Here is an 18,850-nt window from a genome sequence, read left to right on the forward strand (position 1 = left end):
AAACATTTGGTGGAGAGGTCTGGCAGAAACATATATGACGTCCATATCATTTAAGTTTCCTATTTTCTATGATAAAAACTAATCAAGCGAAACATGAAAAAAACTTAAAGTAGTTTTTCCCCCACCCTCAAGGCATTACTTATGACCATTTACAGGTAATGCTTTTACTTGTAAAATATACAGGATGAATAATAACAAAACCTTACTGACTCTGAAAGCCCAATTATTGAATAATTGTTAAATTTAATTCCAGCTTGCATTAATTAATTCAGAATGTACATTGTGTTATCTAGTTTGATATTCTCACCTGGAATTATAACAAAAAAATTCTCAAAAGCTTACAATCCTTAAAACCTTTTATATTCATAGGCGATTGCTTCAGATTCTGACAAAAATACACAACATTTATCATTGAGTCATTTCAAGAAGAGGTCCCCTACAATGTGCTCAAAATGATTGCAAATAAAGAAAGAATTATATATATATATATATATATATATATATATATATATATATATATATATATATATATATATATGTGTGTGTGTGTGTGTGTGTGTGTGTGTGTGTGCGCACATATATGTATACTTTTTCCAATCTTAGAAAAAAATATCATAACCTGAAGTACAGAAAAATTTGAGCGTTAAATGCTTTGAGTTCAATATTTTTACAAACATCTAACATCTACAGCATTCCAAGTACGTCTATGAAAAACCTTTCCACTGTGACTATTGCATCTAAGTAGTCAAAATTAAATCTCTAGATATCAATCCCACACAAAGCGTACAATAAGTTGTGCCAAAACAAAGGAAAAAACTACCACAAAAATTAAGAAATCAAACTTCTCAATGGGAAGACCATATAGATACCCACAAACACAAGGATTGAGGCAAATATGGTCAAGGACCTGAAGCCCAGAGTAAATAAATGCAGAGTGAGTGAATTCTGTTATAAAAATATCCAAAGTTTGAAAATTTCTTCAACCACCAGCTATAATTGTGCAAAATATATATGCATATTAAACTAGGAGATTGTTTTAGCTTTTTCATGGTACTTTCCCAACCTCATATTCATAATTTTACCTAAAATAATTGACAAAAATATCATTGATTTGATATCATTTTCACAGCCAATTAAATATTTACCCAACTTTGGTAAAATATAGTTTTATGCATAATTTAAAAAATCCATATCTAACTATAAGAAATAAATAATAAATATGATTTACAAATAAATTACACCTGGCATGCCTAAGTAAATATGTTCAAGATTTGGTGCTTTATGTAATCACATATACCACAACAATCGTTACACACAAAATAATGGCTTTTCAAGTGTTACAAATATATAAATAAATAATATATCAGAGTTTAACTCCCAGAAAAATGCACATTGTTGCCAGTTAATTTTTTGGGATGAAAATACAAATAGTACATAATCATAAAGCAGAGACCTAAAATAAACAAGCCTATTGAGGCAACAGGAATGAGCCAAATGAGGAATTTGGGTACTTGGCTGGCCACAAAACAAAACCAGACAATCACCAGTGCTATATTTTCCATTGCATACACTGAATACAAAAGGGAGTAAAAGTGACGACTGTCCCCATCCCTTGTGTGAATACCAGTGAAGATATAGATTGCAGCCAAAAGGAGACACAAGGCCCCATCCCACAAAATAGATCCACCACAAGCACCTTCCGGTCCTTTAAAATGCAGGTAGATGGTGAAGAAAATAATGTGAATGACACAGCCAAGAATGAGCCACTGTGGGAACTTTGATGCAAGACAACTTAAAGCAGTAACTCGAGATACTGTAAATAGAAACATAATAGGTGATGATAAGCATACTCCATACAGTTATAAAATATTAACACAATAATAGATACAACCAGATCAAATGTCATCAGACTAATTGATTAGATTATTGCATTTAGCATTGCAGTGGAAGTGATTGTCACATAAGGATATAAAAAAATCACCAATAAAAATCTAGATCATACATAATGCAGTGCATAATTAATTTCTCACTGTGGTAGGATATTTGAGCCAATATGCAAGTTATTTTCACTAAATAGTAGTTCTTACTAACAATCCCTACGCAATACTTGAAATTACCTTATCAAATATAATAACTGAAAATGAGACTGTAAATAACCACTTACAGCAGAGTGCAAATTATTCAATTTCCTGTTGTTGAAAGGGTTAGGTATTTACTGCCCACCCACCTCTGGCTATTGCCATTTTCAAATATCCGAGGAACTGATCCAAGTTACTTGGGGCATGGAAATCTCAACACACAAATTTGAAGGAACCAACAAGGATGCATTTTGGCAGGGCCTAACCTCTCAAAAATGCAGTCACTCCCAGACCTCTATAATATTTTGTGAATCCATATGCTATTTTTCCAGATGTCCGAGGCCTTTCTTTGCTTAATATCCCCTATTGTTTTCGACTATGTTTTATCGTTTTTCCATTTTACCTTCATTCTTCAACTTCTCTATCCTAAAGCTTTCTTCTCCTATCCCTCTGTTTATCTCTTCCTTTTTTTCTTGTGACCTTTGCCATCATTATTCATTTCATCCTCTCCCTGAAAGTATTTCCTCGAGGGATTACCAATGATCTCTGAAAAGTTCATCATGAAATTGGCTTATGATAGTTGTTAATGTCACCTGTTAAAAGTCACTTTTAACAGTGAAAAGTTGTAACTTTCTTTTCAAATATCCACTTGATAGACATCAAGGCAATATCTCCTGACAACTTGCTCTTGAATACATTAATTTATATGATAAGCCCATGACATGCAAATAATGGCAACCAAGATCGTCACCATTGTTTATTGAATGTGGCATCAGCCTGTTGACTGCAGTTGACTTCATGTGACTCACAGAGTTGCTTCCACATGAGATTCCCGTGGAATGTCACATAAGCAAACAACTGAGTGGCAATCTCAGGCACCAGGTGTATCCAAAATTTGAGCTGTCAACCATCACAAAGGGCCATGAGCTGAGTTTGAGCTGTCAACCACCATGAAGGGCCAGTTCCAAAGATATTTGAAAAATACTGTACTGGAAATTCATCTACAGTGAAATTCTATCCAGTAAGCAATTTACTCATGAAGCTTAAAGTTTACAACTGCACTATGATGAGTCATCTTATGCATGTTCCTTATTAGTATAACCTGAGTGAGCAACTATGTACCATTTAAATTAACATTTGAACATTTATTTAAGTTCTATTTACAAGCATTGAAAAATGAGAGCAGTGGCCAATTTAACTTAACATTATAAACAAAATATTGATAGAATATACGTTACTCAAGCACAAATCAGAGCCAGTATTCATATATTGAGGCTATTTGTGCCAAGTATTTCAAAGTGCATGAAGTCAATGATCTTGATTTCTTAGTTCTGTAGAAGATGAGAGGGTCATAATACAGTGGACTGGCACTACTGGAGCCCCTGAAAGGGCATTTCACAGCGGATTACATATACGTTACTTTCTATTCATGCCAGATGACCAATTCTCTACTGCTAGACATTTTATTCCCAATTGCAATAAAATTTCAAGAACCACTTTTTATTGGTTTACCGGAATCCCGGTCAAGGCGAATAATTTTTACGATCTGAAATTGTTGCATTTAAATGCATATTAGCGGATGAGTCCGTTAAAAGTTACTGTTGCGACATCTCCCGCAGTTTCTTTGGAATTTGTCTAAGGTATAAACAGCCTAAGTGTTTATATTTGGCTTTAACCACAAGGACTGTGGTGCGTTGCGCATAACCATGAATTCCTGTGACATTGTATGAACGTTATTTTGTCACAACATCTTGTTCCTTTAAAGCCCCCCAAATTTCAGAGTTTAGGAGGATGACTCGATTACTTAACTGGCTAAAGCACTTGACCGGACATTGAGGGATCTGGGTTCGGATCCCGGTCAAGGCGATTAATTTTTACACTCTGAAATCAAATTGAATTGCATATTAGCGGATGACTCCAAAAGTTACTGTTGCGGCATCTCCCGCAGTTTCTGTGGATATTATATTAAGCTTTGAAAAGTATTCACTCACATTATTTTTTGTTTCACTTTTGTTGATCAATAGTATCTGTAGATTGCTCTAATGCCTCTTCATTCTTTGTTTGAAGAGAAACTCCATCAACCCAGGAATATTTTGAGCTTGGGGAAGCGATAAAAATTTGATGGAGCCAAATCAGGCGAATAAGGGATATGTGGCAACAATTTGTATTTTGGTTCACATATTTTTGCCATGGTAACGACATGCGTGTGAGCGTACATTTTATTGATGAAAGATGACTTTCTTCTCAGCCAAACCTAGCCTTCTTTCATGTATCTTTCAGTGGAGTTGGTCCAGGAGGTTACTCAAGTATTTTCCTGCAAACTTTTGATCACTGGGAAGATAATTTATCAGCAGAATCTCTTTCACATCCCAGAAAACTGAAGCCATCATCTTTCCAACCACCTGTATTGCCTTATCTTTCTTTAGTGGTGATGAATCCAGATGTTTCCACAGCTTTGACTGCTGTTTTGTCACTGGAGTATAGTAGTGGACCCAAGTTTAATTAGTGGCCACATATTGATGCAGAAAATCTTGTTAGTTGCTCTTAAAATGGGTCAAACATTGTTCACAAATTTCCATTCTGATGCATTTATGATCCTGTGTCAAGAGTCGCGGCACCTATCTAGCAGATAATTTTCTCATTTTAATATGAAGGAGCAGAGTCCCCTGTTCTGAAACTTGGCATGAATTTCCTTTGCTCTCTTTACGAAGTATTTAATAACTGCTTAAATCTCAAATTTTTTCATCTTCACAAATCACTACACAGGAACAACAATAGAGAGATATCCCACACATTCCTTCCCAGCACTGATACATTACGTGTTTACTCATAGAGTATTACCTATTACTATGTGGGAAACTCGTGCTAGGGCTGACATCTGGTTGTGATTGCAAGAAAATTTCAAACTACCCTCGTAAATACTTGAATTGAAAACGTCAAAACCACAGTTTCTCAATAATTTTTGTTTCAGTAGTGCTAGTTTTAATTATATCTTTCGATTTAATTTTCGATTTAGATCAATGTACCAGTGCCACGAAAATCGCCAGTCATCTTTCAGTCAAGTGCTACTTGGTCTAAGGTGCAAATGAGACATTCCTTTAGAGAAAGGCAAACCTGCCACAAGTCCAAAAACATCCAATGAGGGTTATGTTCAGAGGATTTTGAAACTCACACTTACCATTTTTGTTGAATGACAGATTAATAACTGGTGCATAGAAATCATTACTTCTTAAGTTCTATAACATAACACAACTAAGTTCTGTAAATGTGCACCTTTAATCCGAGGGAATTATTATGAGAGTTTGATACAATTTATTGATAGCCACATGTGAGGAATCAAAAACTATAGGCATCTATGATGTATTCCCTTGAGGACGGAAACAATATTACAATGAATCAAATTGGGGAAATTTGGAAATTTTAGTTTAACTATGGACACACAAGGGCCCTTGTGTTGAGGATCCATCTCATTGGCATGAAGAAACTAAAAATATGGACCCCATATCTGGCATAGCTTCCTCCTCAGAAGTTTTTCTTTAAATGATCAAAATGTAATTTTATGCCAAAAATGAGGCTGGATAAATTTTACTGAACCCAGGTCACCTACGGGAGAATACACTTTCTTTCTGGTTTTCCCAGATGTATCCAATTATCTTCCGAAAACTGAGCCTATCTTGATCCCATTAATCATTATAATAATTTACGCTGTTCAATGATGGGCTCCCACTTTTCAGGCATTCGCCCTTGTTGTATGGAACACACTTCATTCAGTATCAGTGACAATATGAAATATTTTCTTCCAGAATTCATCAGTTTATATTGCATTCAGTTGTCATCAAAATATCTCACTTTTAAATCAATTACATGATGACACTTCACATCACTCTTCAAGTAAATAGCACTAGAAGTAACTGCCAACTCATAAATTACATTAAATATGATAGTAGATACATCACGAGACTAAAAACAAATACTCTTACCAATAACCATAAGATGCCATAAGAACTGAAATGCCATTCCTTTGTAAGAGATATTGTTTTTATTTTTCTGTGGGTATCGAAGAGAACGCTGGTATGATGCCAAAGCCCAAGCCAAACTGACCAAAGACATAACTGTTGAGGCCCACTGCAACATTTCTACGGAAGGATTGCGGAAAAATAATTATTGGGATGTAATATTACCAAAATACTAATATTATACCAAGTTGTGGCTTTAATACTTGTCTTATTTTCTTGCAAAACATTTCATGAAGACATCATTCCTTAAATTTAATGTAAGTTGGAAAAAATCTTAGTTCAAATCAAAGCTATCCATAAATAAACAGCACTAATTTGTGATGGTATCATATTAAATAGATAAATAAATAACCCACTATGCCTCTCTTGATTAAATTATCATTATTATAAAGCTCAAGATTTGTATTTTAAGAACGTATATTCTCATAAAATAGTACAACATCATAAGTTCAAGCAATTGTGTATCACAAAAAATTAAAATACTCATAAAAATGATTCCTAAACTAGGAATCAGAAAAAAATAAAAATCTCCTTATGCACGATATATTTTGCTTTAAACTAGTTAATAACATAACTAACTTCCCCTGGCTTCCAAGATCAATATACTCACCATGAAAGGAATAGTCCTTAGGGTTTTTGTACATTAATATTGACAACTGTAAGACCAATTGTGGTGCCGATTCAAGGAAACACTCGACCACTCTCAAGAGGGCAGCATCAGAATCTTCTTTTAGCATAAGTTCACAGTAATACCGTTCTTTCTCTTTGTCATTTTTTTTCCTGTACCTCCGAGATTTTATGGCATAATTTAAGGATTCTGCATACCTGCGGTGGAAAGGAATGATCATCAAACTATTCAAATTTCATGGCTTGATTGTCCCCTTAGACTTTACACCTTAATGTCGGAGCCAACTGCAGCACAAGAGCAAGACATCGAATAATCCAAGTCTTCAGGGGCGATTTTTTCTCTGGGTTATTTTTGTAATCTCCAACATACCTGCAATGAGTAAATATGTAATGTCTTTCTAAACTTCTTCAAGACAAAATGAAAATGACAATAAAGAAAAAGAAATACAGAAAAGGGTTTACCATCTTGCACTAATAAAGGTTGTGGATAGAGAAGGCACTACAATAAATATAACTGTCCAAATAAAAAAATGAGTCTGAGCAAGAAGGTAAAAATTTATTGCAACATATATATCAAAGGCTACGTCCAAAACATGACTTCCTATGGAAAAAACGACCCATGTAATATCCCATAATGTCACTTTGTAAGAACTAGGCACATAATCCGGTTCATCGAATATCCAATTCGAGCTCCTATTTCCAGAATGTTGACGTTCTTCACACGGACCATCGAATTCTGAATTGACCCTATTTCCATACGGCGATTCTTCCTCATTCGACACATTGTCAAATTCCGTGGTGTTACAGGGCGACATTTCTGTACACCTATCTCCTTTGGTAAGCATCATAACATCCCCGCTCATCTCTCAAAGTTCAAGAGTTTCACACTGTTGTCAGATCAACCTCATTTAATTGAATCATTAACAAACTCTGATATTAAGTAAAAATGAAAACGATTATTGAATACATAATTTTGGATCTGTTTAAGATCCTGCTTGCACCAAGTCAATAAAAATAGCCCCCCCACAGAATATAAACCCATGATCACATGCAAATGACACTATCAAACTGGGTTCTATTAACTTGCGCACGAAGCTCTACTTCTGTTATATCGTTGTGTATCTTAGGTTCCAGACCACCAACCTTAATGTAGAGTGGAGTGTTACGGGCGATGCAAGCGAAAATACAAATGCCGTACCTGCGGGTGTGGTCAAAGATTGAAGGGTAATATATGCAGTGTTTTTATCCGATATTTCTTCTGCCATGTTGAGAGAAGTAGAATTGAGCGTGCTGGGACAAAGTCATTATTTATTTTCCATGCTACGAAGTAGTAGATTAAGAAATTTCAAATCTCATTGTTCATTCACTTGTTGAAGGGATTTTATCAGTTGTGCTTAATGAGATCCATCAGCAACTATTTAAATTTTATTTTTGGAATCTTAAATTTCTAATGGAAGAAAATCTTCCACTAGTGATGAATCTCTAGGTTTATTTTGGGGATTCATTTTACAGTTTTAAACTTCAATGTTAAAAGTGTGGTAAAAATGTGTCTAAATACCTTAATTGCAAATTTACTTGCTGGCAGAAGGGACCGAATGAAAAATGTTTTTTTAAATTATAATTTTATGTTAATATCCCATTTTGTTGCAATAAAAATTCTCTTCTTCTGAAGAGGGGGTGAAACTTTTGTCAATTGTCTCTGTCGTCCTTATTAAAACTTCTTTTCTTAATAAAATTCTGATGTCCCTGCTGCTGTAAAAATCTTGATCCAAAGCAATCCCAAGATTGGTGCACCGTTGCACCTGATCTAGTTTATGAACTCATGTTTTACAATAAATTTAGCCTTTTTTCTTCTGGAAAACCTCATGACCTTGTTTTGCGTCCATTGATTTTCATCTCATCCCTCTCACTCTGATTTTGCATGGCTTGTAAACTCTGGTTGGCGGTAGGTTAAGCATGATCATCCACAAACATAACTAAAATACCTTGGCGTAAACTTAAATAACTAGCCGTTACCCTCACTCATGATCTATCCCGGGTGAAACATAAGGAGAATACATTTGTGGACAAGCTAACAAAAAATTAGGCTTTATTAGAAGAGTACTTGGTGAATGTGATGAAAAGGTCAAAGAGAAATTTTGTCTGTTGTTGGTTAGGCCTCATTTAGAATATGCTACAAGTATATGGGATCCTCACGAAGTTGGATTAATTGCAGAATTGGATAACGTGCAGCGTAGAGGAGCTAGATTTCAAAACACTGTTCTGATAAACTTAGGTCCAAAGAGCAGCTTGGCTAGGAATCACTCACGGAGCGAAGGTTAAATTACAGATTGACACTCTTGTATAAATTGGATGGAGGTCTCTAGCTGTGATGTTGAAAATGTATTATTACCCCCATCGTAATATGGTAGGATAGATCATGCTAATAAAATTGGAGACATTAAGTGTAGAAGAGATAGATTTAAGATGTCATTTTTTCTACGAACGAAAGGGGATCATAATGACATTGTTCAACTGCGGTAGGGTCATGTTCGGGTAAAATTATTCTGGTGTGTATACACCCCCTGACACACCCTGGCAGTGGCTTGCAGGGTATATATAAATAAAAAAACTAATTTCATGAATTTCCCAGTGACTTACATCAAATTCTTCCAATACTCTTACCATGGCTTCTACATTTAAGTTTAAAGCATTGGTGATAATTCATATATTTACCAGGGTGATAGTTTCCATCATAACAGTCTTGGGATAAATAGTTCTTGCCTTCCTCAATTGTGTTTTTAATGTGATAATTTCATTCAAATGACTGCCTTACTGAAATCAGGTGCCTTTGCAACAACCTCACACAAGAACAGATGCTGCTCCGAGTACCTTTCATTTGAACCATTTCCATTGACCTGACTGGCAGGGGTAATATGACCAGAACCAATTGTAATTGCTCCTTCCACAGCTCCTATAATGGCCTTGTTGGCCTAAGTTCTTTACCATGCAATTCTTCTATATATTCCTTCTATCTCCCTTGTCATTGGGGTCAGATGCCTTTGCAACTCATGTAATCCCCGCTAGCCTTCCATCTCACCTCGCATAGGCCTAAAATATCTATATTTCCCATTTCCATTTCTCGCTTAATATTCTCTACTCTTCCTGTCTACAACATTGTCCTAACATTCCAAGTTCCTATTCTAACAAAATTGGTCTTCTTCTTCTGCGTCTTCTGTCGGTTTTCCCTTGCAAGGGTTTTGTGGGATGAAAACTGCAGGACCCTTGCCTCCCCCGCTGATGGGCACGACAACGGCCGATTGGGCCAAGTTCCGTAGTTGCCAGGACTCATATTCTCTGTGGTGTCCATCATTTTAATCTTTGGAATAATAATTGAGGTGGTTTCCCGTTGCCTTCCTCAATAGTGTTTTTAACGTGACACCATCACACAATGGCCGCCCCACTGGGGTCGGATGCCTTTGCAGCTGCCTCACTGAGGAACAGATGCTGCATGGAATACCTTTCATCTGGATCCTAACCTTCCACCTATTTGGCATGGGTGATCCTACCAGGAACAATTATTATTACTCCTGCCAGCACAGCTCTAGGGGTCATCGATCGGAATGCACAAGCCCTGCCACCACGTCAAGGTTGTAGTTGAAATAATGAGTAAGGAAAATAATGAGTTGCACTTAATTTGCTACTCAAGAAATTAATGAAATCTTACCATTATACATAACTATTTAAATGCATGTTTAAAAGTTAAAAAAAATAAGAACTTGTTCCGTCAGCTTGCCATTAGTATTCATGAGAATACTGTCAGTTATATTCTAGGGGGAAAACAGGACAGAAATAATTTTTTTGTATACTGAGGTTAAAATTATTATTTTGGCACTATTGATTAATTGTAACAGTATTTGGGAGATCTAATTTAAAATTAAAAAAAATTTATTATAAACCTCCACCTCTTAGTGCATTTTTCACAGCCAACATTTAATTTAAAAGAACTTCTACGCAAACCCTTAACATTTATAATAAATGAGTCCTTCACAAATTGGGAGTTTCCAGACTATCAAAAAATAGCAAAGATAAAACTTATTCATAAAAAATGGAATGAGGATGATCTTAACAATTACCAACCAGTGTCCTTATTGACTAATTTTCTAAAATCTTTGAGTCCTTGATGAGAGACAGGCTTATGAAATATACCATTAAAAATAAAATTTTGAGCATGGAAAAATTGAGATCGCATGAGGGAAAAAGTACCATGCTCTTCCAAGTTTTCTAAAAAAGGGAATGACTTCTTGGGACTCTGAGGAATACTCTATAGGTGTATCTAATGATCTTTAATGGGCATTTGATACTGTGAACCATGAAATTCTCCAAAGTAAATGTAGATTTTATGTGATCAAGGGAATTGCCCATAAATGGCTTAAATCATATTCGTTGAATCGTTGAGCTATGCATACGGTGCCAGTTATGTTAGTTTCTATTGTTCTTGTTTTTACTCTTAGTTGAAAATGGAAATTGACGAAATCACAGAGCAACGAATCAACATCAAGTGTTTTGGTGAAGTGTGGTAAAAGTTATCAAGATATTACTGAAATGTTGACAGCTGTTTACGGTGATCACGCTCTGAAGAAAACATCTGCTTTCGAGTGTATTAAGAATTTTAAAGATGGCCAACAAAACACCACTGATGACGCAAGGCTGGGATGACCTTCTACCACCTGTGCTGAAGACAACATTGATCGTGTGTGGTCCCTTGTCCTTACCGATCATCAAAAAACTGTTTGAATGATAGCTAATGAACTGAATTTAGGAAAATCAACAGTGCACACTATTTTAACCGAACATGATGAATAGATCCTTCACCTTGACAATGCAACTGCACATTCAGCATTGATTGTTCGCCAGTTTCTGGCAAAAAATGCAATCACCATCCTTGATCATCCTTCTTATTTGCCAGATCTTGCCCCCTGTGACTTTTTCCTTTTCCCGAAATGCAAAAATGTGATAAGGGGACATTACTGGGAAGATGTGGACACAATAAAGCAATAAAAGATGAGAAAACTAAAAAGCCTAACTGCCGAGGACTTCCAAGGGTGCTTTAAACAATGGGAAAGAAGATGGAGTAAGTGCATAGCAATGAATGAAGGGGACAAAATCAATTTTATAAAATAAAGTTTTTATGGCCTCAGTTCGCGTATTTAATGGACAGAGTAGTACAGCACTGATTTGCTAAGATATATTGAGAATAACAGCATGGCTCTGTATGCAGATGATACAACTGTGGCATAGAGCCACAAATACCCCAACTTGTGGCAAGTTAAGCTTGATAGCTCTTGGAAAAAATGATTTAATGTCAACAAAATGTCTGTAAATGCGCAAAAAACAAATTATATTCAATTAAAAAAAAGAGGGGAAGTGCCTCAGTTAGAATTCTGCTTAGAAGGCCAACCCATAGAAAGGGTACACAGCAGCATGTTTTTAGATTTCTCTATTGATAAGTCCTTAAACTGGGGGATCCATACCAATGGCCTATGTTCCACTTTGGCAAGAAGTGGATTTATTCTACAAAAACTTGCAAACATTGTAGTTTAAATATACTAAAAATGGTTTACTTGGGCAACTTTCAGTCACATATGAGCTACCGAATTACTTTCTGGGGAGCATCCTGCCTTCCATCGAGTTTTTATAATGAAAAAAAGATATACTAGGTATAGAGCAAAAATAACACCATGGAAAAGTTGCAAACCTTATTTTAAACAATTGGAAATTCTAATTTTACCTTGTCTGTATATATATTACTTATGTATGTATGTATGTTACGGATAATATGAAACAACAAATCACCAATGCTCAATGGGCATAATACTTGTCAGTGTTGATGTACATTAATAATAATACATTTTATTTGTCTAGTGATCAAGTTGTTACAACTGCTACACTTGATATAGGACATGTCGGGTTAAAGTAACAAAATACATACAGTTGATACAAGACATACAATCAGGCATTATTGAGAAATTCAGCAATTGAATAAAACATTTTTAATTTTAAGAACCTAAGCAAATTGACATTAAATGCAGCCACACTTTTTTGGGTCTTAATCTCAGCTGGGAGTTTATTATTACGTTCAAGGCCCATAAAATTTAGGCCAGCACCTGCATTTTTTGTACGTACATATAAAACATGCAGCTGGTCATTCTGCCTTGTAGAATATTTGTGGTTATCACAATTTTTCACATACTCAGATAGATTTCTTTTTGTATGTACTACTTACTACATGAAAAATATATATACATGGTACTGGCAATACATCTAATTTTTTAAACGGGATGGCAAGAGGCATTGTGTTTAGCCAAAGTCAAAAGTTCTTTTTTGGTCCCTGAAATGGCCAAGGCCTTAGATGATGAACCCCAGTAAAGGATACTACAGACTATGTGTGGATAAAATTCTCCATAGTATAGCGCACAGAGAACAGCTACTGAAACAATGAATCTAATGGACCTTATTAAGAAGCAGGCTGAGCTTAACTTACTAGTTGAGGTATGTATGTGTTCATCCCAAGAGATTTAAAAATTCATGTGGAAACCCAAAAATTTGGTATTTTGTACCCGTGGAATCACCTTCCGATCAACTTCAATAGAAAGTGCTTTGCTTGCTCTAGTTTTATCTGCTAAGTATATAAGGTGTGACTAACCTGTTTACACTTAACTGTCAATTCATCAAAGGTGGCTATATAGGGATAATATTGGTGCCATCAGCAAATAACAAGGGGGTAGCACTGCTTGTTTGTTGAAAACTATCTACAAGGCCATTTATATAAGAAAGAGACAAGATATGCCCGAGAACAGACCCTTAAGGAAAACCTCTATTAAGAAGGACTTCCCTTTCTCTCAGCGGATGATGGCAGTGAATTCTTCTCAGGATTTCATCCGGGTAATCTCCTCCAACTCCATCGCTGCCGACATTTCAATGAAATCCTTTTCCATCGTCATCAGGGCCGATCATCATCCCTGATGATGATGGAAAAGGATTTCATCGAAACATTGGCAGCGATGGAGATGGAGGAGATTACCCGGATGAAATCCCGAGAAGAATTTACTGCCTCTATCAAGAACCTTGCTTGGGGAATAAAAGGTGCACCATTTTTATAAATAACACCGTGCTGTATTTTAATAGGTAGTATCAAATAGGTAGGATTTAATCCAAGCATTAGGTATGCCACGAATACCCATACTGTGGAATTTCTTGAGAAGTAATTGGTGGTCAACACAGTCAAAAGCTTTTAAGAAATCGAAAAACAATGCATCAACTTCCATTTTTTTATCTAGAGCATTTCAAGACTAGGTTATATAGTAGCAGAAGATGTAGATATATGTTCCCTAAAACCATGCTGAGATGGTGAAAGGAAGTAGGAAACCTTCAGGTAAGAAATCAACCTAACATAAAATGCCTTCTCAAATATTTTGCTGAATTGGTTCAGCAGAGAAATTGGATGGCGGAGTAAATGTCATGTCTATCATCCTAGTTTTCATAAAGTTGATTGACTTTTGACACCTATTTGACATTTATTGCCTTTCTTCTGCTTTGTTTAATAAGAGTCCCTTTCATGTGGCCATAAAAATTTTCAATTATCTGCCCCAGGCATAAAATCTGCTCCTTTTAGGGTTACATTTAAGAAATATGCCAAGCATTTTTTGATAGATAAATGCTATTATAGTGTAAAAGAGTTTCTGGAGTATTTGGAACAATGAAACAGCAGATTGACTCTTCTTTGACCCGTCCTATATTTTACTTTATCAAGTCCTGGGACCAATAATTTTATTATTCCAGTGAATTTACTCTGCGATATTATACACTTGGTTTCTTAATTTGGATTTTCTCCTTTCCACCCTTAAACATTATCACATTTAGTAATAAGGTAAATATAACCAAAAGGGGTTACAAAATCTCTGAAAATGTCATCCCTAAATGTCATAGCTGTAAATACTTAGGTGTTTGTTTAACCAAGGATTTAAAGTAGGTAGGTAACCAAGGATTGTGGACTTTAATGCCAATAAAGCTATCACAATGTTGTGTTGGGTGATGGGAAACCTCAAAGGGAGCAATAGAGCAACTAGGGAAAAGGCATATAAGACTATTATAAGACCAATTTTAGTAAATTCGTTGTCTCGGGCGTGACTTCATGGAATTGACTCAACATAATGAAAAGAGAAACTTTGTAAATTGAAGAAGAAACTTTGTTATTTATGTGGAATTACAAAGTTTCTCTTTTCATTATACCAATTTTAGTGCCCAGATTAAAAGTATGGGACCCATATGAAGAAGGCCTTATTGCAAAACTGGATAAGGTAGAGAGAAAGGGGGCCAAATATGCATTGAGGATGCATAGGAGGATGGCAGGTGTGACGGTAATGTTAAAAATACTGGGCTAGAAATCTTTACATATTATGAGAAAAAGAAGTAGACTGAGGAACATCTCACACATACAATTAAGGGAGAGTAAAGGAAGGATGTTGGAAATCATAACTTCACAGGGATCAATATCAAAAAATACATGGTGAAACTCCAGGTGCAAAAAACTAATATTCAAAATTTGCATTTATCAACAAAAAGATCATTGACTGGAACAATCTACCTACAGAACTATTTGAGCCCTTCCAAGCAATGTAAATATATTTTTTAATATGTAAAAAATTTATATGATAATTGCATATATGTGACATTTAATTCATAGGTGCAATGCATGTAAACTGTGAATTGAAATTTATGCATAAATGTAAATTTAGGAAGGATACATGCAGCTCATGAGAATTTGAACGTAATTGCAAATTTTTAAATGCATGTTCAAACCTAAAAGATGAATGCATAACATTTTTAGATGCACATGCACAGCACAGTAAGTTTTTAAAAATAAAAACTGACCAGATATTTTGATTTTCTACATATTAAGAGCACTTATAAGTCAAGACAAGTAAAAAAGATGAAAGGAAGTTTTGCTATTTATAATATTTGCAAATTATTTCAAGATATTATTTGGGGTCAAAATTTTGGGAAAAGAAATCCTTCATGTTAGTTTTTCTGCTGCAACAAACTGTCAGCATTGAACAGGATGTGGTTTCAATCCAATTTCATACCTGAATTTAGAGTATAAGTTTAAAATTTATGGGGTTACGAATACGCAAATAAAAACAGCCATTAGAGTATTCAAAAGGTAAGAAGCCACAAGTATAGTCATGTACAAAATAAGCAGGAGTATTATTATTATTCCTTCTCCTTATCAAATTATACAATAGTACTTGAATTCTCATTGTTTCTAACAAATTATGAATAATATTGGACCATGGATCTCTATTACTAATTAAAACATTGTGACAAAACGAGACATATGCACATATAAAAGGGGATATGATGCTTTTTATTTTAAAATGTATCATGAAATATTTGATACTCTGTGATGGATGCTATGATTTTTTTTACAAAGCTTTAGTGTATGAAAACCAACTAATAGTACAAATACTAGTCCTGGTACTGATTTTTTCATTTTGATTCCAGTTCCGAAATCAAGAGCCAGTGGTGCTAAACTGCCTCATGTCTCTTTAATTCTTATTCTACATTGAATGCATACATTCTTTTCAGGTGATCATGAGGAAAATCATTCCAATGGTATTTAAAATTCTATTAAAATGAAAATACAGCAAGCATATCGCAATTAGAGAGATATTTTGAAAAGAGGAGGTAGAGAGAGTGAGGAATAATTACATGTCAAGTAGTTTCTCATGAGTAGTGAAAGTTTCATTTTGCTAGAATGCATTATTGGCTGTTACATTAACTGCAAAATGTGTAAATATCAATGTAATTACAGGGAAACACCAATTGTAAAAAACTGGATTACGTAAAATTATGAAGAAATGTTTTTCTTTTTATTTATTTCTTTGGCTCAAGGATTCATTCAACGTGCAGTTTACTTATTAACAACAGAAGCCATTAAAAGGATAATACAAATTTTTTTATTATGACATCAATATATTTCAATGTACAAAAAACACAGTTTTCATCGATGGTGAAACAAATTTGACAATGAATCTGAGGTTTTGACACACATTATATTACACAATGTTTTGTAACTATTACAATGCATGACTTACTTCCATCTCAACAAAGTACAGAAAGAAATTAAATTGTAGCTTAATATTGATTTTACTTTACTTTATGCAAGAGATCCATCCATACATAAATGTTGAATAAGTTTATGAAAATCAAAAGCAATGGCAATGGATATCACAGTGGATGCTGAGCAAGGACAACATAAAGCCCTAACTGAAGAAACTTAATTGTAATTATTTTAAATATCACAACAATCATGCTCCATCGCCAAGTGATTCTTGGATCAGGTAACTGACGTTTGCCATTATTGCAATTAGATTTCCAGAAATTGATTTTTAATAGTATTATCATCAGAAAACATTCAAAACATTGAAATTTATTACCTTCTTGTTACATTAGGACATATGTTGGATCTGTAGTCACACCACAATTATTATCTTTTTGAGCCATCAAAACATAGCCATCATTACCCCAGTAATTGGACCATGAATTTTTCACCAGCCAATATGGTTTACCATTCATATCTCCATACCCAACAACAAGAACAGCGTGATCCAACTGCTCTGGCTTGTTGCCTAAAAAGTTAAAAAGAACTATTATTTAGAAATATATATGTAGTTCATGCATGTTTCAATATGTATCAATTTTTAAATTCTAAATATGTAGCAAAATAAAATACACTGCAGTCATGAAAAAATGACAAAAGAAAATAAAATTTTTGAGGTTAACAGAACAATTAATAATTATTTTGCTGGTAAAGCATTGACGGCATGTACCTGAATGGATATGTTTCACACTGTATTTAGTAGATACTTAAAAAGTAATATTATTTGAGCAACTTAGTCAATTCTAACTTGAGCATTCTTTAAAAGTAGTAGAGGTTTTTAAATTTTGAGAAAAAACCTCTCCAAAGTGAAACTATTGATGATATTTCCATTTAACTTCAAAATATGGAATATATATGTGTGGGTCACAGTAGTTCAGGGAGGGGTTGAGCAGTGGACTATTGACCGGAGGGCCTGGGTTCAATTCCCAGGCAAGCCTCTCAGGGCACCTGCAGCTCCACCAAAGCTATGAGATTTTTCAGGCACCAGATCTTCTTGGGAAACCATAACCAAAACAGGGAAAGAAACTGGCCCCCCTACCCTAATGTGTGAATTTCACATGCTGTCGGGCTTAGTACTGGGTGAAATCTATCATCACCTAATAAACCGACCATGGTATAAAATTGCTTATGCATTTTATTGTTCTTAAATCAAATCATATAGAGCATATTTTTAGTTGTTGAAACTTCATTGAATAAATACCCAGCCTCAAACCAAGTGACTTTTGTGGATAATACTTTCTCATAAGTCATTAGGACTCATTTTTCAATTTCATACAAATTTTCATGACTCTTGATTCCAAATATTCAATGAATCATGGAACACCTTTTATGATAAATCATACAACGACAAAGAAATTAAAATTCATGAAAACATGAAAAGCAACAGGAATTTTTTCTATGGCAAAAAAATTCTTTATTGCAAGAAAAATGTATGGTAACAATCTGCAATATCTAATAAAATTAATAAAAAAATATGAAGTAATTTGTAGACAAAAGTAGACTCTAGCCAATAGTATCATACTGGGTATGGTTTCGGTATGGGTAAATCAAAATACATTAACAATTAAAATCAAAGCCATGACTTAGTTTTTTTACCCTTACAAATTGAAAAGTATACGTTTATGATGCAGCATAAACATAAAATTGCAATGAAGAAGAAATTTACTTTGAATTAATTAATTATCAAATTTGAATGTGAAGTAATCTTTTGCTGTGTGCTTTTAATGCTATACCATGATTAACTGAGTCTTTTATTGAGAACGCAAACTCTTCTTTTCCAAAGCCATCAAAATTACAATTTACACACTTTATAGCCATAATTTTTAGAAAGTAATCATGAATGCAGGCAACATATTTATTATCAAAAGGAGAAGTGAACATTTTGATTTTGGAAATCTTCAGCCATGCATATCATGCTGGAGAGAACA

The 18,850-nt window shown here is 34.6% G+C and overlaps 2 protein-coding genes across 2 annotated transcripts in view; both read right to left on the bottom strand.

Moving 5' to 3' along the window:
• Positions 1-704: 704 nt before the first annotated feature.
• LOC139693825 (XK-related protein 7-like) lies at positions 705-7,784 on the bottom strand. The gene is made up of 5 exons (XM_071592124.1): positions 7,184-7,784; positions 6,990-7,091; positions 6,705-6,919; positions 6,059-6,214; positions 705-1,813 (listed from the first exon to the last, which is right to left on the bottom strand). The coding sequence occupies exons 1-5, from the start codon at positions 7,582-7,584 to the stop codon at positions 1,371-1,373; spliced, it is 1,317 nt and encodes a 438-aa protein (XP_071448225.1). The 5' UTR covers positions 7,585-7,784; the 3' UTR covers positions 705-1,370.
• Positions 7,785-16,696: 8,912 nt separating this feature from the next.
• Positions 16,697-18,850, bottom strand: part of CtsK1 (C1 family peptidase 26-29-p) — a 30,896-nt gene continuing 28,742 nt past the window's right edge. Inside the window, exon 11 of the mRNA XM_071592220.1 lies at positions 16,697-17,391. Within this exon, the coding sequence (XP_071448321.1) occupies positions 17,207-17,391 (185 nt within the window). The 3' untranslated portion in view covers positions 16,697-17,206. The remainder of the gene's footprint in view (positions 17,392-18,850) is intronic.

The sequence above is a fragment of the Hetaerina americana genome, unplaced genomic scaffold (assembly GCF_022747635.1).
Source record: "Hetaerina americana unplaced genomic scaffold, ioHetAmer1.1.p SCAF_5, whole genome shotgun sequence".
Classification (NCBI taxonomy): domain Eukaryota; kingdom Metazoa; phylum Arthropoda; class Insecta; order Odonata; family Calopterygidae; genus Hetaerina; species Hetaerina americana.

Excerpts from the sequence above, each read along its gene's own strand:
- LOC139693825 (XM_071592124.1), bottom strand. The coding sequence starts at position 7,584 with ATGAGCGGGGATGTTATGATGCTTACCAAAGGAGATAGGTGTACAGAA. Across the intron at positions 7,092-7,183 it reads ACCTTTATTAGTGCAAGATG|GTATGTTGGAGATTACAAAA; the intron begins GTAAACCCTTTT and ends TACTCATTGCAG. Across the intron at positions 1,814-6,058 it reads ATGGCATCTTATGGTTATTG|TATCTCGAGTTACTGCTTTA; the intron begins GTAAGAGTATTT and ends TTCTATTTACAG.